The 25,816-nt window shown below is 37.2% G+C and overlaps 1 protein-coding gene across 5 annotated transcripts in view; it reads right to left on the reverse strand.

The window, feature by feature from the left end:
• Positions 1–22,717, reverse strand: part of RPS6KA6 (ribosomal protein S6 kinase A6) — a 140,054-nt gene extending 117,337 nt beyond the window's left edge. For 3 of the 5 annotated variants that reach the window (XM_010347337.2, XM_074392001.1, XM_074392003.1), the window contains exon 1: positions 20,323–21,670. In XM_010347337.2, coding sequence (XP_010345639.2) covers positions 20,323–20,454 — 132 coding nt within the window. In that variant the 5' untranslated portion in view covers positions 20,455–21,670. Of the gene's footprint in view, positions 1–20,322; positions 21,671–22,080 lie in introns of those variants that run through there. The other 2 variants (XM_074392000.1, XM_003936820.4) reach the window with 2 other exon arrangements.
• Positions 22,718–25,816: the final 3,099 nt, after the last annotated feature.

A 25,816-nucleotide genomic window follows, 5' to 3' on the forward strand; every position in this document is an offset into this window, starting at 1 on the left:
GTTTTTTATGGCTGCATAGTGTTCCATGGTGTATATGTGCCATATTTTCCTTGTCCAGTCTATTGTCAATGGGCATTTGGGTTGGTTCCAGGCCTTTACTATTGTAAACAGTGCCGCTATGAACATACGTGTGCATGTGTCTTTATAACAGGATGATTTATAATCCTTTGGATATATACTCAGTAATAGGATTGCTGGGTCAAATGGAATTTCTATTTCTAGATCCTTGAGGAATTGCCATACTGTATTCCACAATGGTTTAACTAGTTTATACTCCCACCAACAGTGTAAAAGTGTTCCTATCTCTCCATATCCTTTCCGGCATCTGTTGTCTCCAGATTTTTTAATGATTGCCATTCTAACTGGCATGAGGTGATTATGCTTTTGTGGCTAATAATAAACACACCTGAATGAAATAATAAAAGGTTCTCAACAGAGTAATAAAAACTATTTAAAAATGTAAGTAATTCTAGATCTAAAAATCATTAATATATGAAAATTTTTAAAAATGGATAGGTTCACTAAAAGAATGGAAGTGGCTGAGAAAATAGTGGGTGAATTATGTGAATTGCATCTCACTAAAGCTGTATTTTCAAGATAAATGATGGGAGAACATTTCCCAAATTTGAAAAAGCATGAATTTAAAATTTCAAAAAGTTCAATAAACTCCAAACAGAATAAAATTTTAAAAAACCACGCCAAGACATGTCTTAATTGAACTACTTTAAACCAAAAGAGAAATGGGGAAAAATATTGAAAGGAGTGAGAAAAAAAAACACATATTACATAAAGGGGAACATCAAACTGGATGACTTCAAATTTCTCATAAGAAATAATAGAGACCAGAAAACAGAGAACATTCACCTGAGATCAGTAGAAACATATTAAAACACAAATTTGTACCTACATTTTTATAGCAGCTTCATTTATCATTGTCATAAATTAGAAACTATCAAGATGGCCTTCAAATGATATGTAGATAAATAAAATACTACTTTTTACTCATCAATTAAAAGGAGAGAACTGTTGATACTTGTAACAACATCGATTAATCTTAAAAGCATTTCTGCTAACTGAAAGAAGCCAAATCCAAATTCAAAAGGCTAAATATTGTATGATTTAGCCTAAAGGATAAATATTGTAAGATACTCTGAATAAAGCAAAACTGTGGGGAGAGAACTGGTTCAAGGAATTTGGAGTAGAGGAAAACAAATATCACTCAGCAATAAAAAATGATGGTATATTGATACATTCAACAACATGGATGAATCCCAAACACATTACTGTAAATAGAAGCAGCAAGATTCAAAAGGCTACATTCTGTAGGATTCCATTTATATGTTATCCTGGAAAACGTAAGACTAAAAGGAATGGAGAAGAAACTAGTGGTTGCAAGGAGTTAGGGAAAAGGGAGAGGTTGACTACAAAGAGGCACCACATGGGAAGAGAGAGAGAGAGAGTGTGTGTGTGTGTGTGTGTGTGTGTGTGTGTGTGTGTATGTGTTATGAAACTATTCCTTGTCTTGATTGTGGTTGTCGTTACACAACGCTATACATTTGTCTAACCTCAGAATCCTACATGAAAAGGAGTGAAGGAAAAAATGGAAACCAATTTATTAAAAAGTAAATTATTCAACTAGCATCTTTATTCTTAAAAAAGCCCAATGAAAACCACCAATGCTCAATAGTCAGTAATGATGTCTACTTTGCTAAAAGATCCATCAGTCATTATTTTATTTGATTTCTCTGCAGCATGTCACAGGTGACCACTCTTCTATTTAAGTTTTTAGCTTCTGTAATATCATACTCTCATTTTATTTTACTCCAATTTCTTTTACTATTTTTTTCAACATCCGAGCAACACTGTAATTCCTCAGGAAATGGACTAGGATTACCTTCATATCCCACTCCACATTCTTTCCCCAGGCAACTAACCTACTGACATGACTCATGTTTACTCAGAGACTAACTCTGAGTTCCTGATCCATATATCGAACTGCATACATGACATTTCCACATGTTTATATCACATGTCTCTCAAAAATAACCAATACAAAAAGGAATTGTTGACCCCCTCCTTCTTATCTGCTCTTTCTTTAGGGTTTCCCATTTCATTAAATTATAACACCATCTACCATCTTATCTCAACAAAACAGACTACCAGACTACGTGGGATTACAAAAAAAAAAAAAAAAAAAAACTGTCACAGATTAACTGTAAGCATATAGAAAGAAGAGCATTCAGAAAAACAGTACAGAAATGAATATTAAGACAGAATCCTGATAATTAAATTGTTAATGTAAAATGACACTCAGAATTATCCATAGGAAAAAAATGATTATGCATAGAAAAGGGATTATCCATTTAAAAAAGAAAAATATTGCTTTCCTCTGTTACCTTAGTTACTGGTTACTTCCTATTCATACCATCTTATGACTAACTTATCATGAAGCTGTGGGTCTGAAGGAACTAGAAATAAAATGAATGTGAATGAGTCAAAAAGATCACTCTATCCTGGAAATCATTTCAGTCACCAGAAATGGCCTTTAGAAACAGAACACTCCATAACTCCCATCTCATCTATCCTCAAGGTACCAGGTTTTCAATATAAGAATATTCATCCTACAGAGAACCACAGTTTGTATTCATTGATACTAAAATTTAAATAATTTTCATCCATATAAAAACAAAAATATTTCCTGAATTCTCTGTCACAATAAATCTCCATTTCAAACATACAATTTGTAATTTGAAAAGATAGGTAGGCATGCTGCTTTCCCCAATTAAGTGCCAAATGGGAGGAAAAAAATTCTACATATGATTCTGGAATGTATATCAACAACAATAATGGTAGTAATAATTTACTCAGATATTTCAAGATCCAAGTGAACAGACTCTCATACCAGGGCTTAGAGAAGAATACTTCAAAAATTCTTTTCAGGTTTTCTCAGAAAAGACTTAAATAAACCAATTCCAAGTAAGCTGGACAAACAGAAATATTAAACTGAGCTCAGAAAATCACAAAGTTCATTCCAAATTGATTGCTTTCTTATTACTATTGACCAAAGTGACTCATCAAAACTGAACTGAGAAATTAAAAAACAAAAAATCCCTTTCAGATCGTTGGAATTGGAGATGGTATGGGATAGTGAACATAAGAATACATAGAGTTTAGTAAAACAGCTTACTGTTATCTATGATACATAAACCTGTTCCTCAATTTTACACAAATGGAGTAATTTAACAGAGCTTATAGCTTGGTGCTGAAAGGTATATTGAAACTTAGAAGTAGGTCCAAATCTAACTAGAATAAAATCTACTTTTTCCTTATTTGTGTGCACCTCTGAAAAAGTAGAGAGATACACATTTTTGAAGACGATAGTACAGAAATATAAAAATAAGAAAGAACTAGATAGAATAAATATGGGTGATGCACTGATTAACAAAACACACAGGACATCAGTTTTCACAATAAATTTGACAGCATTATATATTTTCAAGTAGTCTGTAGGATCCCCAAAATCAACCTAATTTAAAAAAAAATAATAATCAGCCAGGTGCAGTGGCTCATGCCTGTAATGCCAGCACTTTAGAAGACTAAAGCAGGTGGATCACCTGAGATCAGGAGTTTGAGACCAGCCTGGCCAACATGGTAAAACTTCATCTCTGCTAAAAATATAAAAATTAGCCAGACGTGGTGGCACATGCCTGTAATCCCACCTACGTGGGAGGCTGAGGCAGGAGAATTGCTTAAACCCAGGAGTTGGAGGTTGCAGTGAGCCGAGACTGTGCCACAGCACTCCAGCTTCGGTGACAATGAGACTCCTTCTTTTAAAACAAATAAAAACCCACTGTATTTATTTAGTACCTAATGTTAAAAATATATTTAAGAAGGTGACATTCTAAAGAAAATTTCTCTATCGAATAAGCTTTACATTTACATATTAGTCACTGACAGCTTTTGTAAAGAAGAGTTCTTCAATTTTTTTTTACTTTATTTAAATAACAGAAATAAATTAGAGCTAAACATAAGGGTGGGTCCACATCTACCTAAAATAAAGATCTGGCCAGGTGTAGTGGCTCATGCCTGTAATCTCAACCTTTTGGGAGGCCGAAGCAGGTGGATCACCTGAGGTCACGAGTTCCAGACCAGCCTGGACAACACAGTGAAAGCCCATGTCTAACTATATATATATATATATATATATATATATATATATATATATATATATATATATTAGCCAGGTGTAGCGGCATACACTTGTAATCCCAGCTACCCGGGAGGCTGAGGCAGGAGAATTGCTTGAACTCGGGAGATGGAAGTTTCAGTGAGCCAAGATCGTGCCACTGCATTCCAGCCTGGGCAACACAGTGAGACTCTGGCTCAAACAACAAATATATATATATATGCCTGTATAGTAAGCCCAGTTGAGCAATGCGCTGTACACTCTAAGATGGGCCACCATCACCTCTTGCTGTTAATGCCCTTCTCTCATCCCCATGCCCTTTAATGTGAATATGGTCTATTGCTGAATTTCAACCAATATAATCTGGCAAAGGCAATGAGATTTTGCATATATAATTACATTATGTCATATACGACTCTAGAGGTTCTCTTTGCTGCCTTGATTGAGGTAATTAAGTGACCATGTTGAGAAAGTCCATATAACAAAGGACTACGGCCATCCTCTAGAAACTACAGGCAGCCTCTAGGAGTTGAAAGCAGCCTCCACTCAACACTCAGCAAGAAGCCAGGACCCTGAGTCCTGCAACCACAAGGAAACGAATTCTATCAAGAATCTGAAGGAGAGCCGGGCGCGGTGGCTCAAGCCTGTAATCCCAGCACTTTGGGAGGCCGAGGCGGGTGGATCACGAGGTTGAGAGATCCAGACCATCCTGGTCAACATGGTGAAACCCCGTCTCTACTAAAAATACAAAAAATTAGCTGGGCATGGTGGCGCGTGCCTGTAATCCCAGCTACTCCGGAGGCTGAGGCAGGAGAATTGCCTGAACCCAGGAGGCGGAGGTTGCGGTGAGCCGAGATCGCGCCATTGCACTCCAGCCTGGGTAACAAGAGCGAAACTCCGTCTCAAAAAAAAAAAAAAAAAAAAAAAAAAAAAAAAAAAGAATCTGAAGGAGTTGAAAAGTAGATTCTTCCCCCGGTCAAGCCTCCATATAACAATACAAAACAGCTGAAATCTTGATTAAATTTCTGTGGGACTCTAAGCAGAGGACCCAGCTGACCCATGTGTTGATTATCATTTTGTGGGGCCCTAAGCAGAGGATCTGGTTAAGCCATGCCCAGAGTCTGGATCCATAAAAACTGTGAGATAATAATTGTGTCTTGGTTAAAGCTGCTAAATTTATGGTAATTTTTTGCAGCACTAGGTAATACAATCAAAAGTGTCTATGATTGAAAATTCTTCCCTAAAACACACTTTCCAGAAACAAATTTTACTTTAATACTTTTAAAATAGATCTTTAGTTATTAAACTCACATATTTGTTATTATTCAGTAAGCATAAAACTGTATACACTAGTAAGTGACCTAGGAAAAATAGTTAAGTAGAGCCAAATTTTTAATTTTAGTTTTAATAAACTTAAAATTGAGTTCTATTTTTGTCCTTTAATGCTGCTTTCTGAACAATCAATCACTAACTTAAGCACAGCACAGAAAGCATAATCTCTTTTTATTTTAAGTTCTGGGGTACATGTTATGAACATGAAGGTTTGTTATGTAGGTATACATGTGCCATGGTGGTTTTCGCACCTGTCAATTTGTCATCTAGGTTTTAAGCCTCACATGCATTAGATATTTGTCTTAATGCTCTCCCACTCTCTTTCCCCCCACTTCCCCCAACAGGCCCCAGTGTGTGATGTTCCCCTCCTGTGTCCATGTGTTCTCATTGTTCAACTCCTATTCATGAGTGAGAACATGCAGTGTTTGGTTTTCTGTCGCTGTGTTACTCTGATAAGGATGATGGTTCCCAGCTTCATCCACGTCCCTGCAAAGGACATGAATTCATTCTTTTTTATGGCTGCATAGTATTCCATGGTGTTATATGTGCTACATACTCTTTATCAACTCTATCATTGATGAGCATTTGGGTTAGTTCCAAGTCCTTGCTATTGTAAATAGTGCTGCAATAAGCATATGTGTGCATGTGTCTTTATAGCAGAATGATATATAATCCTTTGGGTATATACCTAGTAATGGGATTGTTGGGTCAAATGGTATTTCTGGTTCTAGATCCTTGAAGAATCACTACAAGAACATAATTTCATATTCCTTTAATAATCAGGGATATCTCAATGACTTAAGAGCTAACCCTCTCAACATGAATTATCAACAGCATGGCTTTGTTGCCACAAAAGATGAAAGATTTTTAAAAGTCCGATGCATACTAAATCCAAAATACATCTTGGAATATACCTTTTCAAAATAATTCCACCATACATAAGGATGTGGAGAAATTGGAACCTCTGCACTGTTGGTGATGATGTAAAATGGTATAGTTGCTATGAAAACCAGTATAGTAATTACTTAAAAATTTAAAATAGAATTACCATACGATCCAGCAATTCCACTTCTGAGTACAGAACCAAAAAATTGAAAGCAGGGTCTCAAAAAGATATTTGTACACCTATGTTCATAGCAGCATTATTTACAAATAGCCAAAAGGGAGAAGCAACCCAAGTATCCATCAACAGATGACAAGTTAAACAAAATGTGGTATATACATACAATGAAATATCATTCGACCTTAAAAAGGAAGGAAATTCTGACACAAGCTACAACATGATCCATGATGGTATTATATGAAGTGAAATAAGCCAGTCACAAAATAACAAATACTATAGAATAGTCAGATTCATAGAGTTGGAAAGTAGAAACTTGGTTGCTGGGGCTGGTGGGGAGGGGAGACTAGAAAGCTTTTGCATAACGTGTAAAGAGTTACAGTTTTGCAAGATAAAAACAGTCCTGGAGATTGGCTTCACAATAATGTGAATGTACTCAACACTTTTAAACTGTATTCTTTAAAATGGTTAAGATGGCAAATTTTATCTTTTATTTTTGAAACAATTTAAAAATGTAATGCTAAAAATAAGATTAGTAATACACCATATCAGATAAATTTCTTGTCATGTGCATCAAGACTTCAAGCTCCTTGAGGACTGATGCTGTGTCTCATTCATGAGGCAGGCATAGTATGTCATAAAAACAGCAATTCTTCAGTGTTAAACAGACCAAGTTTCAAACTTTTATTGCCTTTTCAAAGTTTATTAAGCTTTCTTAGTTGTGATTTATTCATCTGTAAAATAAGCAACCTAGGATTGTCAGGATTCATACAATGTTCCTAAAGCAGCTGGCACAGTGTCTGACATGTGCTCAATAAATGTCTGATATGTGAATGGTTTTCTGACAAAAACAGAATACAGAAAAAAAAAAAAATATATATATATATATATATATATATATATAAACACTTTGGCTAATAATTCATCAGAGGTGAATATGCTCCCTATATACAGAATAAATCTGTGAATCAAAACTTACTGCTATATCATTACCATAAGAGTATTGACTCAGTAGTTTTAGTTTCGTTTTTCGTTTATTTATTTTTTGAGATACGATCTCGTTCTGTTGCCCCAGGCTGCAGTGCAGTAGCAGAGAGATCACAGCTCACTGTAACCTTGAATTCCTAGGCTCAAATAATCCTCCTGCCCCAGCTTCCCAAAACACAGGGATTACAGTCATGAGCCACAGTGCCCAGCCCTAGTGTAGTTTTGGTATGTCATACTGTTGTGGAAAGATCACTTTTAAAATTACGATAGAATCACTTTTGGTCAATGTGAAATGAATCTCCCAAACCAACCCATAACGGTATATACATACTCATGGACATACTCCTTGCTTTAAGAAACACAAATTGGAGAGAAAATTTAAAAAGTATATTTGTATATTTTTACTGTAACACACTTAATTTCTCTAACAATCTTTTAAGCAAGGCATTTCGAAAATAAGGTTTAATTGGTTTGTGTTTTGCATTCACCAGGGGAGCTTTAATTTGTACTCTGACTTTTATACTACCAAATATTTTCAAAGTTTTATTAATATTTATGGTCATTTACCCAAAACACTTTCATTTTATTGAACTTTCAGATTAAATTATACAGTCAACATACTGCTTGTGAGAAATCTGATCGCAACTACAATAGTTAATTTAAATGATTTAGTTTGATCCTATCTGGCTTTCTAATTATACAAGATTCCTGTAGTTGTACCTGAATAGGTTTGAAATATACCCACCTAATTACTGTCACTGCTTCAAGGAGGACTTATGAAAGGGAAATTATGTTTCAAATCAATTTAAAAGAGGTATCTTTTTTTAAAGAGTCTCAGAATGGGACAAGAGTGTACAGCCTCCCAGTGATTACTTTAGTCAGGCATTTAAATGCAATCATGCAGCTCTGCTGTACAAGTAATTAGCTGATAAAACACGTACATGTTCAAATTAAGGCATGAAACCAATTCCAAAGTTAAATATGAATGATCTTTGGAGTATTTGCCATTTTGAATTACCTGTGCTTTTGAATGTCAACTCATCTTTATCAAGACTCAACGTTATACTTTCCGTTTTTCCTCCCACCTTACCTTATGCAGACTTCTATCAGTAAACTCTGTGTTACTGGCTAGGTATCTGTTCCATCTCTCTATCAGACTGTAAACTCCCAGACTAAAGGGATCACATTATATTACTCTTTGTTAACCCAGTATCTAGCATAATATCTGGAACATAACAGACACTGGAAAAATATTTACAAAATTGAATGACTAAAATCTAGTATCTAAACGAATAAAATTCATAAAATAACTTCAATAATAAGCAACTGTCATTATTTTTCCTTAGATTTTTATTAGTTTTCTTACTCAAAATGTTTAAAACCATCTTTGAAACATAATTTCATGAAAAAGTTACAGTAAGTCATTTTACTTCCAATTTCTGACTCTTAAATTCTAACAGCAAACAGGAATTCGGCTTTTTCAAAATCACATTAAAAATATATTGCTTGAGTTAGTCATCAAATTGTTTTCAAGAAAAAATATCTTAGAAATTCTTTGTATTTCATATCTTACATGGAAATCACCTCAGTATTCATGGGGGATTGGTTCCAGGACCTCTTGTGGATGCCAAAATCCACAGATGCTCAAGTTTTCTATATAAAGTGATGTAGCATTTACATATAACTATGCACATCCTCCTCTGTACTTTAAATTATCTCTATTATTTATCTGTTACATCTCCTTCTTTATATTTTAAATTATCTCTATTAACAGCTATTTACGTAGCATTTATATTGCTAGGTATTGCATAGCCAAGAGTAAGGAGAGCTATGTAAAGCAAGAATAAGGCACAAAATGAATTGCCATACATACTGAGGCTCTACTTTCTTGACAGCTTATTTGAGTGGGAGGAAATCAGGTATTAATATTTTAGAAAAGCAAAAGAGTGGGAAAGATCTATTTGTGAATCTGTGAATAATGCCACAGGAGTGTGGAATTAAAACACACCCAAAATGTTTTTTAAAATCTTCCTATAAGGCTAAATTTGCTGGTATTTCTGACATAATATGTTGTCCTTCTGTTCAGACATTTCCTTGTGCATTATGGAAAAATGGGTAGACACTCAAAATTAGTTTTCAGTTATCAAGACAGTAATTGAGAGCAACAACCAAATGACCACTAATAACGAACACGGCACTTTATACATATTTAATCATAATTGGTGACTGCATGCAAAATAATATTTAGAATCAATTAAAACCAATCCAACTATCATCATGCTTTAAAAAAGAGTAGAAGTTGTACTACTACTATTACTACTGAGTTACTAAGTAACTACTATTACTACTGAGTTAAACTAAGTACATCAATATTACATAAACGTTAGAAGGTATTTCCAGAACATTTGAGTTTTTACAACCTTGATACAATGACAGAAAAGCAGCTCCCTGGTTTCTATTCAGGCAGGAATTTGTTTACTCTGCTTAGTTGAAATCAGAGCTAATGACTTTATCAGTTTTGAATAGCTCCAAAGTGTTCCCAATGCAAAGGCACTGGTTGTCTAGCCAGTCTCATATGAGCTACAACACATGCATTTGGGAAGTTTACTTTCAAAAAATACAAGTATTTATATGATATAAATGAAGTCACATATATATACAACCTGCATACACATATGACATTCTTAGGTAGTAATTCTCATTGCTGTAACCTCTCGGAGATATGAAGTCTACATAATTACATTAAAATGCTACCTTTGGGGTATAAATTAAGTTTAAATTGCTCACTGAGTTATACGTCAGGGTAAAAGAAGTACTTTGTCTAGAACACCTAAATCTTTAGTTATTTTTTGAAAGGAAAAAGAACTTTTTTATTCTTGACAAACGTTATATACAAAGTACAATTGTGTTACTTCTAAAAATAATCATAAGCATGTTATTTTACATTTTATATGTGAAGAACCTGAAGAATTAATTAAATAACATTTACCAAAAAAACACACAGCAAACTAGTGACAGGATAAAGCAATTTGTTTGTCCCAGTGAGTGACAGTTCCTAAACGTCCTACACCATATTACTCTATTCTTTCATCGCTTCATAAACAATGGAGAATAAAGGAAAGAAATTAAAAGCAAAATGGTTTTCTATGTGGAAAAACATCAAATTAGACAGCTATTACACAACCTTAGCTTGAGGTCAAATTCTATCTGATATGTGTGGGTTTTATTCTGTTAATACATGTTTGCTGTCAAAACAACTAGTTAAGAGAAAATCACAAGTCAATAGACTATAGAGAACAGAAGCTCAGTGAATACAGAAAATAGAAGCTCAGTAAAATCAGTACCATCTTCTTGAGGAATGAATAAGAACAAAAGAAAAAGCCTTACTACAGCTAATCAAGAAAGAATAAAATGTTTCAAAAGTCAAGCCACATGTAGAAGCAAATGGTCAAAAAGGAGAAATGTGTATTTGTATATAAATACCTTTAAATAAGAAATACTAATAACTGCGTAATTATATATATTTCAATATCATTATGCAATAGTTGATTTTTAAAATTTGTAAGCCTGTTAATCTTCAATAACTCATATTGTGGATGTGATACAATTAAAAATTGTAATAACTAACATTTACCGAGTGCTTACAATGTAAAAGACATTCTTCTAAGTGCTTTACATATATCATACGCTACTACTATCCCCATTTAACAGATAGAGCAACCAAATAAAGTACAGAAAAGTTAAGTAATTTATCCAAGGATACACAGTAAATAAATGGAGAGCCAGGATTTAAACTCGGGCATTCTAGCTCTAGGGCACCAGCTCTTATCCTCTATGCTATTCTGAATTTCTAAAGAATCTACAATGGCTAACTGTTTATATTTCTTTAAGTTTAAGAATAACAGTCAACTTACTTAGCACAATATTTTCAATACAACCCCAACCTACATTATTCTCATATTTCCTCTTTCACATATGTATCATTAACCAAGGTTAAAGAAGGTAGTTAGGTGTTTCTCAAAGAATGACTGTCATTCTCCTCTTAAAACCAAAAGGAATATACAACTATTATTTGTCAATTTTAAAAGCTAAAATAATTTTTTTTGAGACAACGTCTCGCTTTGCCACCCAGGGTGGAGTGCAGTAGGGCAATCATGGCTCACAGCAGCCTTGACTTCCCAGGCTCAAGTGATCCTCCCACCTCAGTTCCACATGTAGCTGGGACCACAGGCATGCGCCAGCACACTTGGCTAATTTTTTACTCTTTTTAGAGACAGGGTGTCACTGTGTTGTCCAGGCTGGTCTCAAACTCCTGGGCTCAAATATTCTTCTTATGCCACCTCCTAAAGTGCTGGGATTACAGGTGTGAGCCGCCGTGCTAAGCCAAAATAATTTTATTTTAAAAGAGCAAAACTAAATCTACGTTAATGGTGGTTAACAAAGCTCCAACATTCCAGGCTCCCATTTTCTTGGCAAATAGATAGTTTCTAGAATATGAATGGAAGCTTATTTAGTCTTGTAGCTTTCATGTCTAGTACTAAGCAACTAACAGGTCACCAACTGCTGCATAAAAAATGTTAGGGGTAATGTACAGATATGGAGGAGGATAGAAGCAGAGACGTATCACTGCAGAATGAGAAAGTTCACTTAAAACTCCTAGCACTGGCTGGGCATGGTGGCTTATGCCTGTAATCCCAGCACTTTGGGAGGCCATGGCGGGTAGATCATGAGGTCAAGAAATCGAGACCATTCTGGCCAACATGGTGAAACCCCATCTCTACAAAAAAAAAAATACAAAAATTATCTAGGCCTGGTGGTGGGTGTCTGTACTCCCAGCTACTTGGGAGGCTGAGGCAGGATAATTGCTTGAACCCAGGAGGTGGGAGGTGGAGGTTGCAGTGAGTCGAGATCACACCACTGCATTCTAGCCTGGTGACAGAGCAAGACTCAGTCTCAAAAAAATAAATAAAATGAAATAGAAATTTAAAAATATAAAATAAAAAAACTTCTAGCACTATTAGGTTTCTCATCTATGAAAGGGTCTAAAAACAGTCATTTAGTGTTTTGAAAATTAATGACTGCAAAGAAAATACATCACAGAAATTATTTTTAAAAAAGAATGTTTAACTAAACTCAATACAGAAAGAACCTCAAGAATTTTTTAACACCATATATCTATGCTCACACAGGATTTTACTTCATTAAAATTATTATGTAAACTACACATATGTGACAAAATGATTTCTGATATAGTGCAGAGGCAATTCAATGCAGAACAGGTAGTCTTTTCAACAAATGGTGGCAGAGCAAATGGACATACCTATGTAAAAAAGTAGACTTCAATCACACTATCCACCATATTCAAAAATCAACTAGAAATGGATCAAATACCTAAACTAAGATATGTAACTAAAAAACTTCTAGAAGAAAATATAAAGGAAAATTTTTGTAACTTTGGATCAGGCAAAGATTTCTTAGCTACAACACCAAAAACACAATCCATAAAAAAAAAACCTGCCTGGACTTCTCTAAGATGAAAAGCCTCTATTCTTTGTTAAAAGAATGAAAAGACAGACCACAGAATGGGAAAAATAGTTGTAAATCAATATCTAATAAAGGACTTGCATCTGGAACATCAAGAACTCTCAAAATTCAGTAACAAGGAAACAACCCAATTTGAACAATTTCAAAAATTCTGAAAAGACAACTCATCAGAGAATATATACGGATGGCAAATAAGCATATGAAAATATGCTTAGCAATATTTGTCATTAAGGAAATGTAAGTTAAAATCACAATTAGATACCCCTACACTCCTAATAGAATGGCTAATTTTTTAAAATGTAATCTGACAACACCAAGAGCTGACAAGTATTCAGAGAAGCTGGAATTCTCATACAGCAACTCACTCCTAAATGTTTGCCCAATATACGTGAAAAGTTATGTTCAAATCAAAATTTTCACACAAATGTGTATAACAGCTTTATTCATAATCATGAAACACTGGTAACAAGCCAAATTCAAATGTCCTTCAACTTATTAATGAACAAATCAACTGCGGTACATTCACATAACAGAATAGTGCACAGCAATAAAAAAGAAAGAAGTACTGATACACACAATATCAGGAATAAAGACCAAATAAAATCAAATTAATATTGCTCAAAGATATGAAGTTGCTGAATGACCATGGCTTTTTTGAAAACCCATATTGACTGACCTCCCTTAAGAGGTTCTATTAAGTATTTACTTATTCCAACATAATTGCTCTACACATGCACAATGTTTTATGATTGTGCCATAAGGGCTAGAGTTACTCTTCTCCATCTCTAAAATAAAGTACAAAATTAAATACAAATTATTTTATATATGTTCTGTCATTCTTGTACATGTCTCTATAATCAACATATGGTTTTCTGTATATGCCCTTGTAAGTTTGAAATGGAATTGTTTCCAATAGCATTCATTTATCACTGCATCTACCCCAGGTGAACATTCATGAATGCAAAATATTTTTATCAAATCAAACCTAATGGTTTATCTATTTCCCTTAATTTTGAATTTTGACTATTCTCAATTAGTATAATTTCTTTAACACATATACCAAACCCCTCTCAAATTCTGTATTTAAGAAAAAGTAAAAGTCATTTGAAACCTGACATTCAGTCCACATTTCCCCTCATATGATGTTTTTCTCCTTTGTTTTCTGAAGTTTTGTCCACTCTGATCCTTTGAGTAGATTAATCCCTAAATCTCAACTCTCATCAAGCTTATGATTTTTAGGATAACTCATGTTCCATTTTTCACTTATATCTTAATGACTAATTTCAACTGTAGTAATTGAAAATAGCAAAAATGTTTTATGCAACAATTTCTCCAGAATCCTCAGAGAGAAAGTGCAAATTTTAAGTTGTTTTTTCAAAAAAAGGTAGCAAATTTCCCCCTAAAATTTCCTCAAATTTTAAAAACTGACCTTGATCTTTTTTTGTTTGTTTGCAATTTTTCTCAAAATTCAGTTGAGTGTATTTGTGTGGCTTTATTTCTGGATACTCTATTCTATTCTACGGATCTATGTGTCTATTCTTCCACCACTACCACATTGTCTTTATTACAGTTACATTGTAAAACTTAATGTCCAGTAGAGTGATTCCTTATTTTATTCTTCTTTTTCAAAATTATTTTAGAGCTTCTAGGTCCTGTAATGTTACATATATATTTTAGAATAAGCTTGTCTGTTTACAAAACAAAACAATAGGCTTGCTTGGATTTTTGTTGACTTTTATTTAACATAAATAGACATGTATGGCTTTTGAATCAGCACACCTGACTGCTGAACTAATACGGTTGCTAAAAACGTATCTATATTCTCTCCTTATTTTCAATATTGTCCTTATAGGGGAAATGGCAATGTACAGAGGAAAAAGCAGAATTTAAAATAATCTAGGTTCAAATTCCAGACATACTTCCCACTAACTTGCATGTATCTTTCTCATCTGTTAAAAAGACACACCTGTCTTACCAAGATGTTTTCAAGAGTGAATAAAACTGAGATAATCTATGATGCATCTAGTAATAGCTGGCACATATTTTATGCCCAATAAATGCTACTATCTCTTTCTCCCTTAAGATTAGATACATTTAAATGGAATGGATTCCAGCGTCTTACCAGGTTTAAAAAAATCAGGTGTTTAAATTGCTATATTTCCTCTTAAAGTTTGTCTTCAATCACTTTACAGGAGAGTCAGAGGGGCCTCACAGTAATAATTACCCATGGCCTTGGAAATTTTTTGTTACAGATGTAATGGGATATTTGTCATTCAAAACAGTCACTATCTCCTTACTTAGCTAGTAAAATGGATGAACAAGTAATTTAACCTCTTAGTTACATGGCTAAACTATATCAAAACTAGCTAAGGCACTAAAATTTTGTTAAATGTGAATGGAAAAGCAAATTCCGCAAAACTAAACAGCAAGAACATATAGGACAGTTCAAACAACCCCATTTGGCTCCAGTCATATCTTAAAACAACAACAAAAATAAAACACACAGAAAAACATCACAATTCAGTTAATTTACCGTAAAGCTAATTGCTTGTTTAAAAATTAACATGCTTTTTCCTATTGAATAATGACAACTATGTGACTATCTGTCTTTTTACTTTGGCCTAGAGCTGTGTGGTCGTCAATGCTGGCTGTGCATCATAAGCATCTGGGGAACAGATGCCCAGGTCCCCTCTAGATTAGTTAAATGTAAATCTCCGAGGGGAACACTGACATGGGTAATTTTTTAAACTCCCAGGTAAATATAATACAGAGCCAGAGTTGAGAACAACCAGCTAAGAAAACTCAAGGCCAAATGTATAATTCAACTATACTTTAAACATGTCATAGACCCTTAGAGCTTATTTATTTGTGTTCTATTTTATCCTTCATTCCCTGCCCCCCACCCTTTTCCTATATCTCCTACTTTGTTTTCCCTTATTCTCAATATCAAAATAGTTATCAGATTATATTTCCCATAAACCATCTCAAATAGTTGATGAAATGAAGCAAATCAAGAGGTAACACACAAGCACTCTGCTCCACCCTCCCCCTCTCTCTCTCTCTCTCTCTCTCTGTCTCTCTCTCTCTCACACACACACACAGACACACACACAGACACACACACACACACACACACACACACACACACACACACACACACAAACTACAGCAGAACCTGTTCCTAGTGTAGAGATACAGATTAAAATCTAGCAGTAAAATCAGTTACAGAATGTCTCCAGGGCAATTTAGAAAACATGTCTTATCTGCAAAAGCCAGATTTAGCTTAGCTCTAAATCTCTCTCCCATCAACTCCTTTTCCACCTAAAGACAAACAAAAATAAAATACAGAACAAAAAAAATTATTGGCAGGAACAGTAAATAATCCTTGGAAATAACATAAATGAATAAACATTACATAGCAAATTCTGACAAAGTACTAAAAGGCTTACACCTCAAGATTCCAAGTGCTTATCAAATCTTAAAAACTGCTGCTAAATACAATGATAGCACCAAGAAAGACATTACAAGAAGGGAAAAAAATCTTGCATTTCCTCATCAAAATTCTAGATGAGAGAGACTATGAGAGGGCAGGTACTAGAACAACATGGTCCAGAAAAGCAACTACTCTATCAGTAGGCCTTATTATGGAACAAGCAGGTAATGATTAGCTCTCTTGATGAACTAATCAAGGTGGGAAATATACAGGCCCTGCCCTGAAGGAACTGACCTGATTATTTCCAGATCAGACTGGTTTAAAGAAAGATTGACTTGGAGGAACTGAGAAGGCACCTGTGACAGGGAGGAGCCACTGCCCTCTGACTCCTTCCTGCCTCTCTATTCCAAATAAACATAGTGAAAGCATTCAAAAAATACAGATGCCCCTGCTCTCTTTTCACATTCCAGAAATAAGTACTGGTCACTGTTTTCAGAACAGGACTCTGTACTCACGGCTGCTCACTATTTAAGATGAACATTGGTGAAACAAGAATTACAGGCCTGAGGCCCATTAAAAAAAAAAAAAAAAGTTTAGCTAGTAATAAGTGCATTCACTTTCAGTAGCAAAAGATTTAAGCATTCTATGCATGATCAGAAATCTTCAGAGTGGAGTGCTATTATTCAATACAATATTAGAAAGGGGGGAGTTCACTTTAGCTTTCTTTCTCCCTATACTACAATGATCTATTTATTTTTATGTTAGCCTAGTCGCTAATATAGAGAGTTATATGCACAGGCATGCATTATATACCTGTTACATTGTATTAATTCCTACCAGGACACTTCTCTTTTTTTTGAGATGGAGTTTCGCTCCTGTTACCCAGGCTGGAGTGGAATGCTGCGATCTCGGTTCACCGCAACCTCCGCCTCCCCTACCAGGACACTTCTAATCTCAGTTGTTTGTTATTTTTTCTTACTCTATAACATCTAATCAGTTACCAAACTGTAACTACTCTACCTCTGCCAGGTCTCTCACATCAGTCATCTCTTTTCTACTCCTTCTATACTAGTTCAAAATCCCACTACTACTTCCACTAACACAATAGCCTCCTAGCTGGTATTCCCCACCTTCCATATCTCTCCCATTTCTCACTACCATCAGTTATTTTTCAAAGCACAAATCTGATAATGTCACTCGTGTCCTCAGAAACCCTCAGTGGCTCCTATTTATCATATAAAATTGAACGCTTAAACTAGTTTAAAAAGTCCCATTCAACTTGGGCCTAGCCAACCTCTAATACATTCACTACCTTATCTCTCACTATATATCTCCCACATCACAGACTTATAACAGTATCAGATTCCTCTTTTGGAACACCTCCATGACTTTTCTAATATTGTAACCATACATGTAAAATATGCTCCTTTCATCTGTCTGTGAAAATATTACCACTTTCTAATGCTCTGCTCAAATTCCACCTCCTTCACAAAGCCTTACCAGATCCATCCCTAAAACACCACCACCACCACCAGCATGCATTGTTGATATTCTTGTGCCTTTTACAATAACAATTCCTACATATGCCTGTCTTACCACCTGAATGTAAACCTGTGGGGATAGTGTGGGACTCTGTAGTATATTTTTAGTCATGTTACATCACAGTACTATGTACAGCACTGCCCTGTACTCAATAAATGCTTCATGAATTGAACTGAATCCTACCATGACAAGAGTTCAGAGTTTTAAAAAATAATAATAATAATTTTAATGAAACACCCCATCAGCCAGATTTAACAAATGAAATTATTTGGCTCTCCTTATCCTTCCAAGTGTTTCTAAATGCAAGTCTGTATTTTATCCATGGATCATCCTGTGATTACAAATGTTCCAAATGAGAGCACCACTATACTTAGATGAAATAATCAAATTTAGGAAGGGGTCTTAAGAAAAACTGCTTATAAAAAGAAACGCTAGGGCTATGGTAATGGTTATCTGAATCTCAGGATTTTAATATAGATGACAATAGTTCAGACTTTAGGGGCAGGGAAAGAAGCATGATGACTACGGAAAAAAGAAAGAACCATTGTGTACTAGAAACTTACTATGTGCAAAACATCTTGTCAAGTTTATTAAACTCGTCACTGAATTTTCTTTACATAACAACTCTTGAAGATGTTTTTTTCTAATTTATAGATAAAGAAAGTGAGTTTCAGAGGGGTTAAGTAATGTGCCTTTTGTCACACCATGAGTATGGCATGTAATTCAGATAAGAAATCGGATTTGTCTGCCTACAAAGCTGTTCTTTCCACTATTACTACAGAGTCTCATGAAAATTAGTTAAAACTAGAAGTTTTCCCCAATCGGTTTTATCAGTAAACTATATACTCTTAAAACGAATTTGCTTAGACAAGCATGGTTGTCAGCACCTGTAGTCCCAGCTACTTGGGACACTGAGGCATGAGGATTGTTTGAGTCCAGGAATTCAAGGCCAGCCTGGCCAATGACATAGAAAGACTCTGACTCAAACAAACAAACAAACAAACAAACAAAACAAAAAACCTAACTTGATTAAACAAAAGCAGCATTGCTAAAGAAATAATATAAAAATACTAGACTTTTAATATGATACGAGATGTGAAAATTCTATAATCAACTCCATAAGAAAGTACTTTGTTCCTCACCAAAAAAAAAAAAAAAAAAAAAAACCTAAGTGAACAAACTGTAACATGCATGGCATTAACTCATGAAAAGTTCACATCAGTCAAACCGGTTGTTCTTTATGATCCTTGCCCAGGAAGGGCCAATAGCCATTCCACCTCAAGCAAAACCTCTTTTTTGATCCTGACAGAATCCAGGCAAGAGCTAAAATTGTGGCTGCCTGAGGGGTGATACCCTTTGAAGTTCCTATTCCCAGTAGACCTAATTGAGACAGTCCCTGCAAGAGCTCTCACAAGCAGACTTTCTTGCTTACCCTATCTTCCCTTTTCTAAGAACTCTCTTCCCAGAAACCAAAAGATCCCAGGTTTCCCCCTTTCAGGCCCATTCTCTACCTCTCACTGGAACCAAGCTAATCATTGGTTGAAACCTGGACACATTTCACCATAGAACAATTTTACAAACAGTGGTTAGGCTCATCATCATTATATCTTGCTACTGTGTACTCATCTAAAAATGTAAGTACCCTTAATAAGTTTTTTTCTGTGGGAAAACATGTTAAGAATATCAAACAACCAATTTACACACTTCTGAATGATAATTCAAAGGTTAAAAACTGTCCATGCAAGCAAGACAAGTAAAATACACAAAAAGACTCCAAAATATATGTTAATGTCTATAATCTTTAATCTTACCAGGATTCCACACACACAAAAATGGACGGAAATTATTTCTTTGGACATTAAAGTTAACAGATTCTCACCTACACTTTAAGGATTCCATTACATTTTTAAAATATATATTCTACAACAAAAACACTCTTAGTCCTAAATTATCACAATTGAGGGTTGTAGAGCTTGTACTCAAAATTAGCATTTATAAAGCCAACATCAACAAATTTGTAATTAAAATAAATATAAATTAACAAAAGTAAACTTGTTTACTTCTTACCAAACGAATATAATTAAAAACAAACTCTTCTAAGTACTAAGTGGGTCTGTTCAAACGTAGCATTCAGTTTTCACCTAGAATATTTTTTATTAAGTAACTTGCAGGGTTAAATCTAACGAATCATAACTGTTTTAGAGAAAGAAGGCAGAAATACTATCTTCACCACATTACCTTCACCTTTCGTTTTACTTCATAGGGATTAACAATTTCCACTCGAGTATTTTTCCAAATTGCTGAGGTAGAGAGACCCATTGTTAAATCTCTACAATACCTAAAACATACTGCAAACAATAAAAAAACCATGTGGTAATTACAATTTAAAACATACTACATTCAAAGTTAACAAAAATAATAAAATAGTAGGCATGCAAAAGGCTTCCCACCTCCCATCCCATCCTTATTTCAAATCATTGAACTGTTTTTATAAACAAAATGCCTGACTATAAGTTCAGTAACTTTCACACATGAATAAAACAAAATGCCTCTCCCCTTCAATAGACTTGCTAGACAATTGTGCAAGCAGTTAGCATCCCCACATTTCAAGAAGAAAGAAACACCTATTCATTTATCTTGTTCTTATGAGATGTAAAATATTAAAATGTATATTGGAATTGCTTGGTTTACTAATAAAATATTTCCTGTAAGTATAGAGGGTTCAGATTTAGGATACTTCTGAATTTATTTCCACTACATTCCTTACTACATGTTAGTCTAGTATGTAATCTTAACCCCAGTATATATGATAAAAAAAAAAAGAAAAAAGAAAAAAGAACAAGTAATTATGCAACAGCCCAATGAGTATTTTTAAAAAATGGAGCAAGTACTTGAAGACAAAGTTGCACCCTTTAGATGTTGAGGATTGAGAATCTTACCTCAAAATATCCTACTGTGAATCAATTTCACCAACTATTTTTAGGAGGTGTATGGTGGCCTCTACTGGAGTTGTATGCAGTCGATTAAGTTATCAGAAAAGGATCCAACTTTCTATCACAAAAGACACGTTTTTGTGTTTAAATGCTGCCGGCTTTTATAACAACAATAAAAACAAAGCACCTGTGCATATCTAAGTTCTCACTGCACAGCTGACCAAAGCCCAACCAGAACAATTTCAGAGGTAAGAAGAGTGGGAAGAGAGGTGAACCAAAGTATTTTGGTTGAACCTCGCTAACTCTTAACAAAGATTCGCCTTATTTATAAGGGCTGGGGTTTACTTTGCATCTTCTTTTACAGACCAGCGGGGTGGGGACAGCGGCTGTGGAAAGGAGAATGGGCGGAGCAAGAGTGCAGTAGAATCAAGGGGACCTGAGAGGAAGCAGTAGAACATCACCTGAAACCTGGTGACTGGAGAGAGGTCGCCAGTGCATCTCAACATGGGTCATTACAAGCAACCATAACAAGCCACAGAGAAACAAGAAAGCTGTTACCAGGGAACACTCGTACGTATGTGCAAATGTCCCCAGAGTTACTTAGTCACCTTGGTATGTTTGTTGCACTGGGTTCCTAAAGCGCCCGGGGTTCAACAGCGAGCTGGAGTCCGCAGCTGTCCCCCAAAGTGTTCCCAGCAAGCAAACTAGGCGCGGCGGAGAAAAAGGGACGCGCGGAGTCAGGCACAGCACCCCGCCAGTCCCCCAGTCCCCCTTCGGGTCGGAAAGTGAAGAAACTTCGTCACAACAACTCTGGCACGGCCCGCCAGGCAGGCGCTCCGCCCAAGGCCGAGCCGGGGCCCAGGCTGCACTCACTCCGCATGCCCGAGCCCGCCGTCTCATCCCCGCCCGCTCCCCTGCGAAAGGGCAGTGGAGGCAGCATCAAGGGGGCTTGCCCGGGAGACCGATTCCCGGCCCCACGCCTCTCCTCTCTCGGTCCCCAGCCAAGGTCTTGAGGGGAAGGAGGCGGGGGTTGGCTCCAGCCCCTCTTGGCCACCACACTAACCTCGCCGCTGCTCGCGCCGCCGCCGCTGAACACCTCCATTTCTCGGTCCCAGGGCTCGTCCTGAGGAGCGAATGGTAGCATCTCCCCTTCAAGAGCACTCGAACAGGAGCTGCCGCCTACCGCTGGCGCGGCCGCGCATCCTGTCTAAGGAACTGGCCCGCCGCTGCCGCCGCTACCGCCGCCGCCGCCGCTACCGCGGCGACCCCCAGCCCCGCCTTCAGCGACCGCTGCGCTCGCCGCCGGGTCTCTCAGAGGCTGGGAGCCGGGGGTCGCCGCCGCCGCCGCCCGGTGATTCCCATAGAGAAGACAACTCTGTGCTGCCTCTTCAAGAGCTGCCGCTCGGCTCGCGCTCACCACTGCCACCACCACGACGGCCGCTCGGTGGTGACTCCCCCCAACACCCCGCTTCCTCCGGTCCCCTCCCCGCTCCCTGCTATGTCAATATGGCGGCAGCGGCGGCTTTACCTGTGCGGCGCCTGGACTCCCCCCTCCCCACCCCCACGGCGGCGGCACAGCAGCGTCACCCAAACGTCAATGGAGATTCCCCTGCCTGGGGTGAAGGGGGCGGGATAGAGGGGCGGGGTGGATGCGGGGGACCGAGTGGTGGGTGGTGGGATAGAGGGGAGGGGGGGGCGTGCTAGCCTGGGGAGGCGGGTGAAGAGTAGTAAAAGCCCCTGGTAGCGCCTCGGTAAACCTGCCCACTCCACGGAGCATGCGCAGCGATCTTCACACATGCTCAGCAGGCCCTCTCAAGTCCACGGAGCAGCATTGCTGGCGCGCGGTAGGATTCTCAAAAAGGATGCTAGAACTGGGAAAGCCTCCCGAACATTTGAGGAGTCAGGGTCACGTTAGCACTCCAAGAGTATCTCTTTACAGGGCTCACGAAAAGCGGGTGTCTTATATGCCAAACCACGCCCATTTCGATACTTAGTGACGAATACTAGGGCGAGTGTTTTAGTACATCATACATTATCCTCCTAGAAGGTAAAGGCAGGATAACCCCCATTTAAAGAAATGAATATACCTGTCCCCCCTATCCCCCACCTCACTTGTCCATCTCAGGATGCTCCCACTGCTTGTTCTCACACTATTAATGACACACAATGTTTCTCTTCTTCACACATGCACACAAACACACACAGGAATACATATGCCACTTAATGAACTCCACTTGTGGCAAAAAAAAGGCATGATTCTGAACCTAGGCCATCCTCCAGCCCCCTCTGAGAATATTGGGTCTGTAGTGATGATAATCATAATTTTTTCTACCTTCTTCAAAGCGAGCTTTACTACTTCGTTACTCTAAGCCACACGCTGTACTGAGAGCTAGCGATATGACAGAGATAAAGTACAATCTTACACGAGGAATAATCAAGATCCTTCTCATCAACACACTTCAGAACTTAAAGTTAAAAATGTATTCCACATTTGTCACTTCAAAGACAAAAGAGCAACTGTAACAGTGGCTAAAACAACTCAGGACCTTAGAGAGGTTTCTAACGTTCTTCTTAAAAGGCACACCACCCCGTGCCCCCTTCTACACCTAGGGCTGTTGTGGTGTGCTCCCGAAAACACTGAACTATGCCTTCCATTTATTTCATCATCTGGTCTCACAAGCTAATGATGCAAAACTGGCCACAGAGATTGCACTGAATTACGAACAAAGATAACTGATAGTGTCCTCCCACTGACTGCTGAAAATCTCGAGGAGAAAGTGAACTTAACCAACAGGGTTTTGTAAAAGTCAAAGCTTTGAAAGTAGTGGGTGCGTGGAGCTATAAATCGTGAAAATGTGTGTGTGTGTGTACACGCACATGCATAAACTTATATTTGGCTGAACTGACAGTGTTAACTAGGGCCAACCTTTTGAGCACTAGGTCTCATCCCTTCTTGCCCACTCAAAGGCTTTGTTCTGTAACCCGCCCTCCACCAACATCTATTTTTCTCTCTCTATTGGATCTCTCCCGTCAGCAAAAACATGTTATTGACAGCTTGCTTCAACAGTCGCTGGCATTTGATGGAAGTTCATGACTTCCTCTTTCTTTAAACTTTCTCTTTAGTTGGCTTCCAGAACAAAATAATGTTTCTTTTTCTCCTACATCATTGTTTTTCTTCTACATCTTCTCAGTATCCTTTACTGGATCATCCCTCATCTTCCCAATCTCTGTCTGTTGGAACTTCAGGTTTCAGTCCCACCCTCTTTCTTTTTCAGCATTCTAGGTATTCCCATGTCCCATCCAGACATGATATGGTCAGGCTTTGTGTCCCCACCCAAATCTCATCTTGAATTGTAATCTCCATAATCCCCAAGTGTCAAGGGAGAGACCGGGTGGAGGTAATTGAATCATGGGGGTGGTTTCCCCCATGCTGTTCTCATGATAGTAAGTGAATTCTCACGAGATATGATGGTTTTATAAGACGCTCTTCCTTCCTTTGTTCAGCACTTCTTTTTCCTGCTGCCATGTGAAGAAGGTGCCTTGCTTCCCCTTTGCCTTGATGGTAAGTTTCCTGAGGCTCCCCAGCCACGCTGAACTGTGAGTCAATTAAACCTCTTTTTAAAAATAAATTACCCAGTCTTAGGCAGTTCTTTATAGCAGTATGAAAATGGACAAACACAATAAATTGGTACCAAGGTAGTGGGGTGATGCTATAAACATCCTAAAAAATGTGAAAGCAACTTTGAAACTGTGTAACAGGCAGAGGCTGGAACAGTTTGGAGGTCTCAGAAGAAGACAGGAGGATGTAGGAATGTTTGGAACTTCCTGGAGACTTGTTAAATGGCTTTGACCAAAATGCCGATAGTGATTCAATGAAGTCCAGGCTGCGGTGGTCTCAGATGGAAATGAGTAACTTGTTGGGAATTGGAATAAAGGTGACTCTTGCTATGCTTTAACAAAGAGACTGGTAGAATTTTGCCCTGACCCTAGAGATCTGTGGAACTTTGAGCTTGAGAGAGATGAGTTGGGATATCTGGTGGAAGAAATTTCTAAGAAAAAAAAGCATTCAAGGGGTGACTTGGGTGCCCTTAGAGGCATTTAGTTTTATGCATTCACAAAGAGACGACTTGGAATTGGAACTTAGCATTTAAAAGGGAAGCAGAGCGTGAAAGTTTGGGAAATTTGCAGCCTGATGATGTAATAGAAAAGTAAATCCAATTTTCTGAGAAGAAATTCAAGCTGGTTTTAGAAATTTGCATAATTAATGAGGAGCCAAATGTTAGTCACCGAGATAATGGGAAAAATGTCTCTAGGGCATGTCACTTTAAGACCTCATTATGTACAAAGAAAAGTTGGCATGCTAATAACTTATGAGTCTATATAGTTAAACATAATTAAATTGCCTTTTATTCTGATGCCATGTTAAGGAATCCAACTATGAAAATGGGCAAATTTGAAGGTGTCTACAGAAGATCACACACACACACACACACACACACACACACACACACACACACATCACATCACATACACAAATACCAGAGAGAGAGAAAGGGAGGCAGAGAGGCAAAGTATTCATTTAGAATGAGAACACATGTGGCAGGTGATAGACTTCTACGTTACCTGTGGTCAACAGGTCAGAAATAAGCAAGTTGAAATTAGGAAAATAGGTAGACATTGAAATGAGCAGAGTTTTTGCCCAGAGTGTCATGACACCTTCAGTAGACATGGTCTAGTACCCTGGATAGCTCCCTGGAAGAGAATTCGATTTAAGTCTAAGCCTGGCCTCAATAAGAGAG

Source organism: Saimiri boliviensis, chromosome X (assembly GCF_048565385.1).
Source record: "Saimiri boliviensis isolate mSaiBol1 chromosome X, mSaiBol1.pri, whole genome shotgun sequence".
NCBI lineage: Eukaryota > Metazoa > Chordata > Mammalia > Primates > Cebidae > Saimiri > Saimiri boliviensis.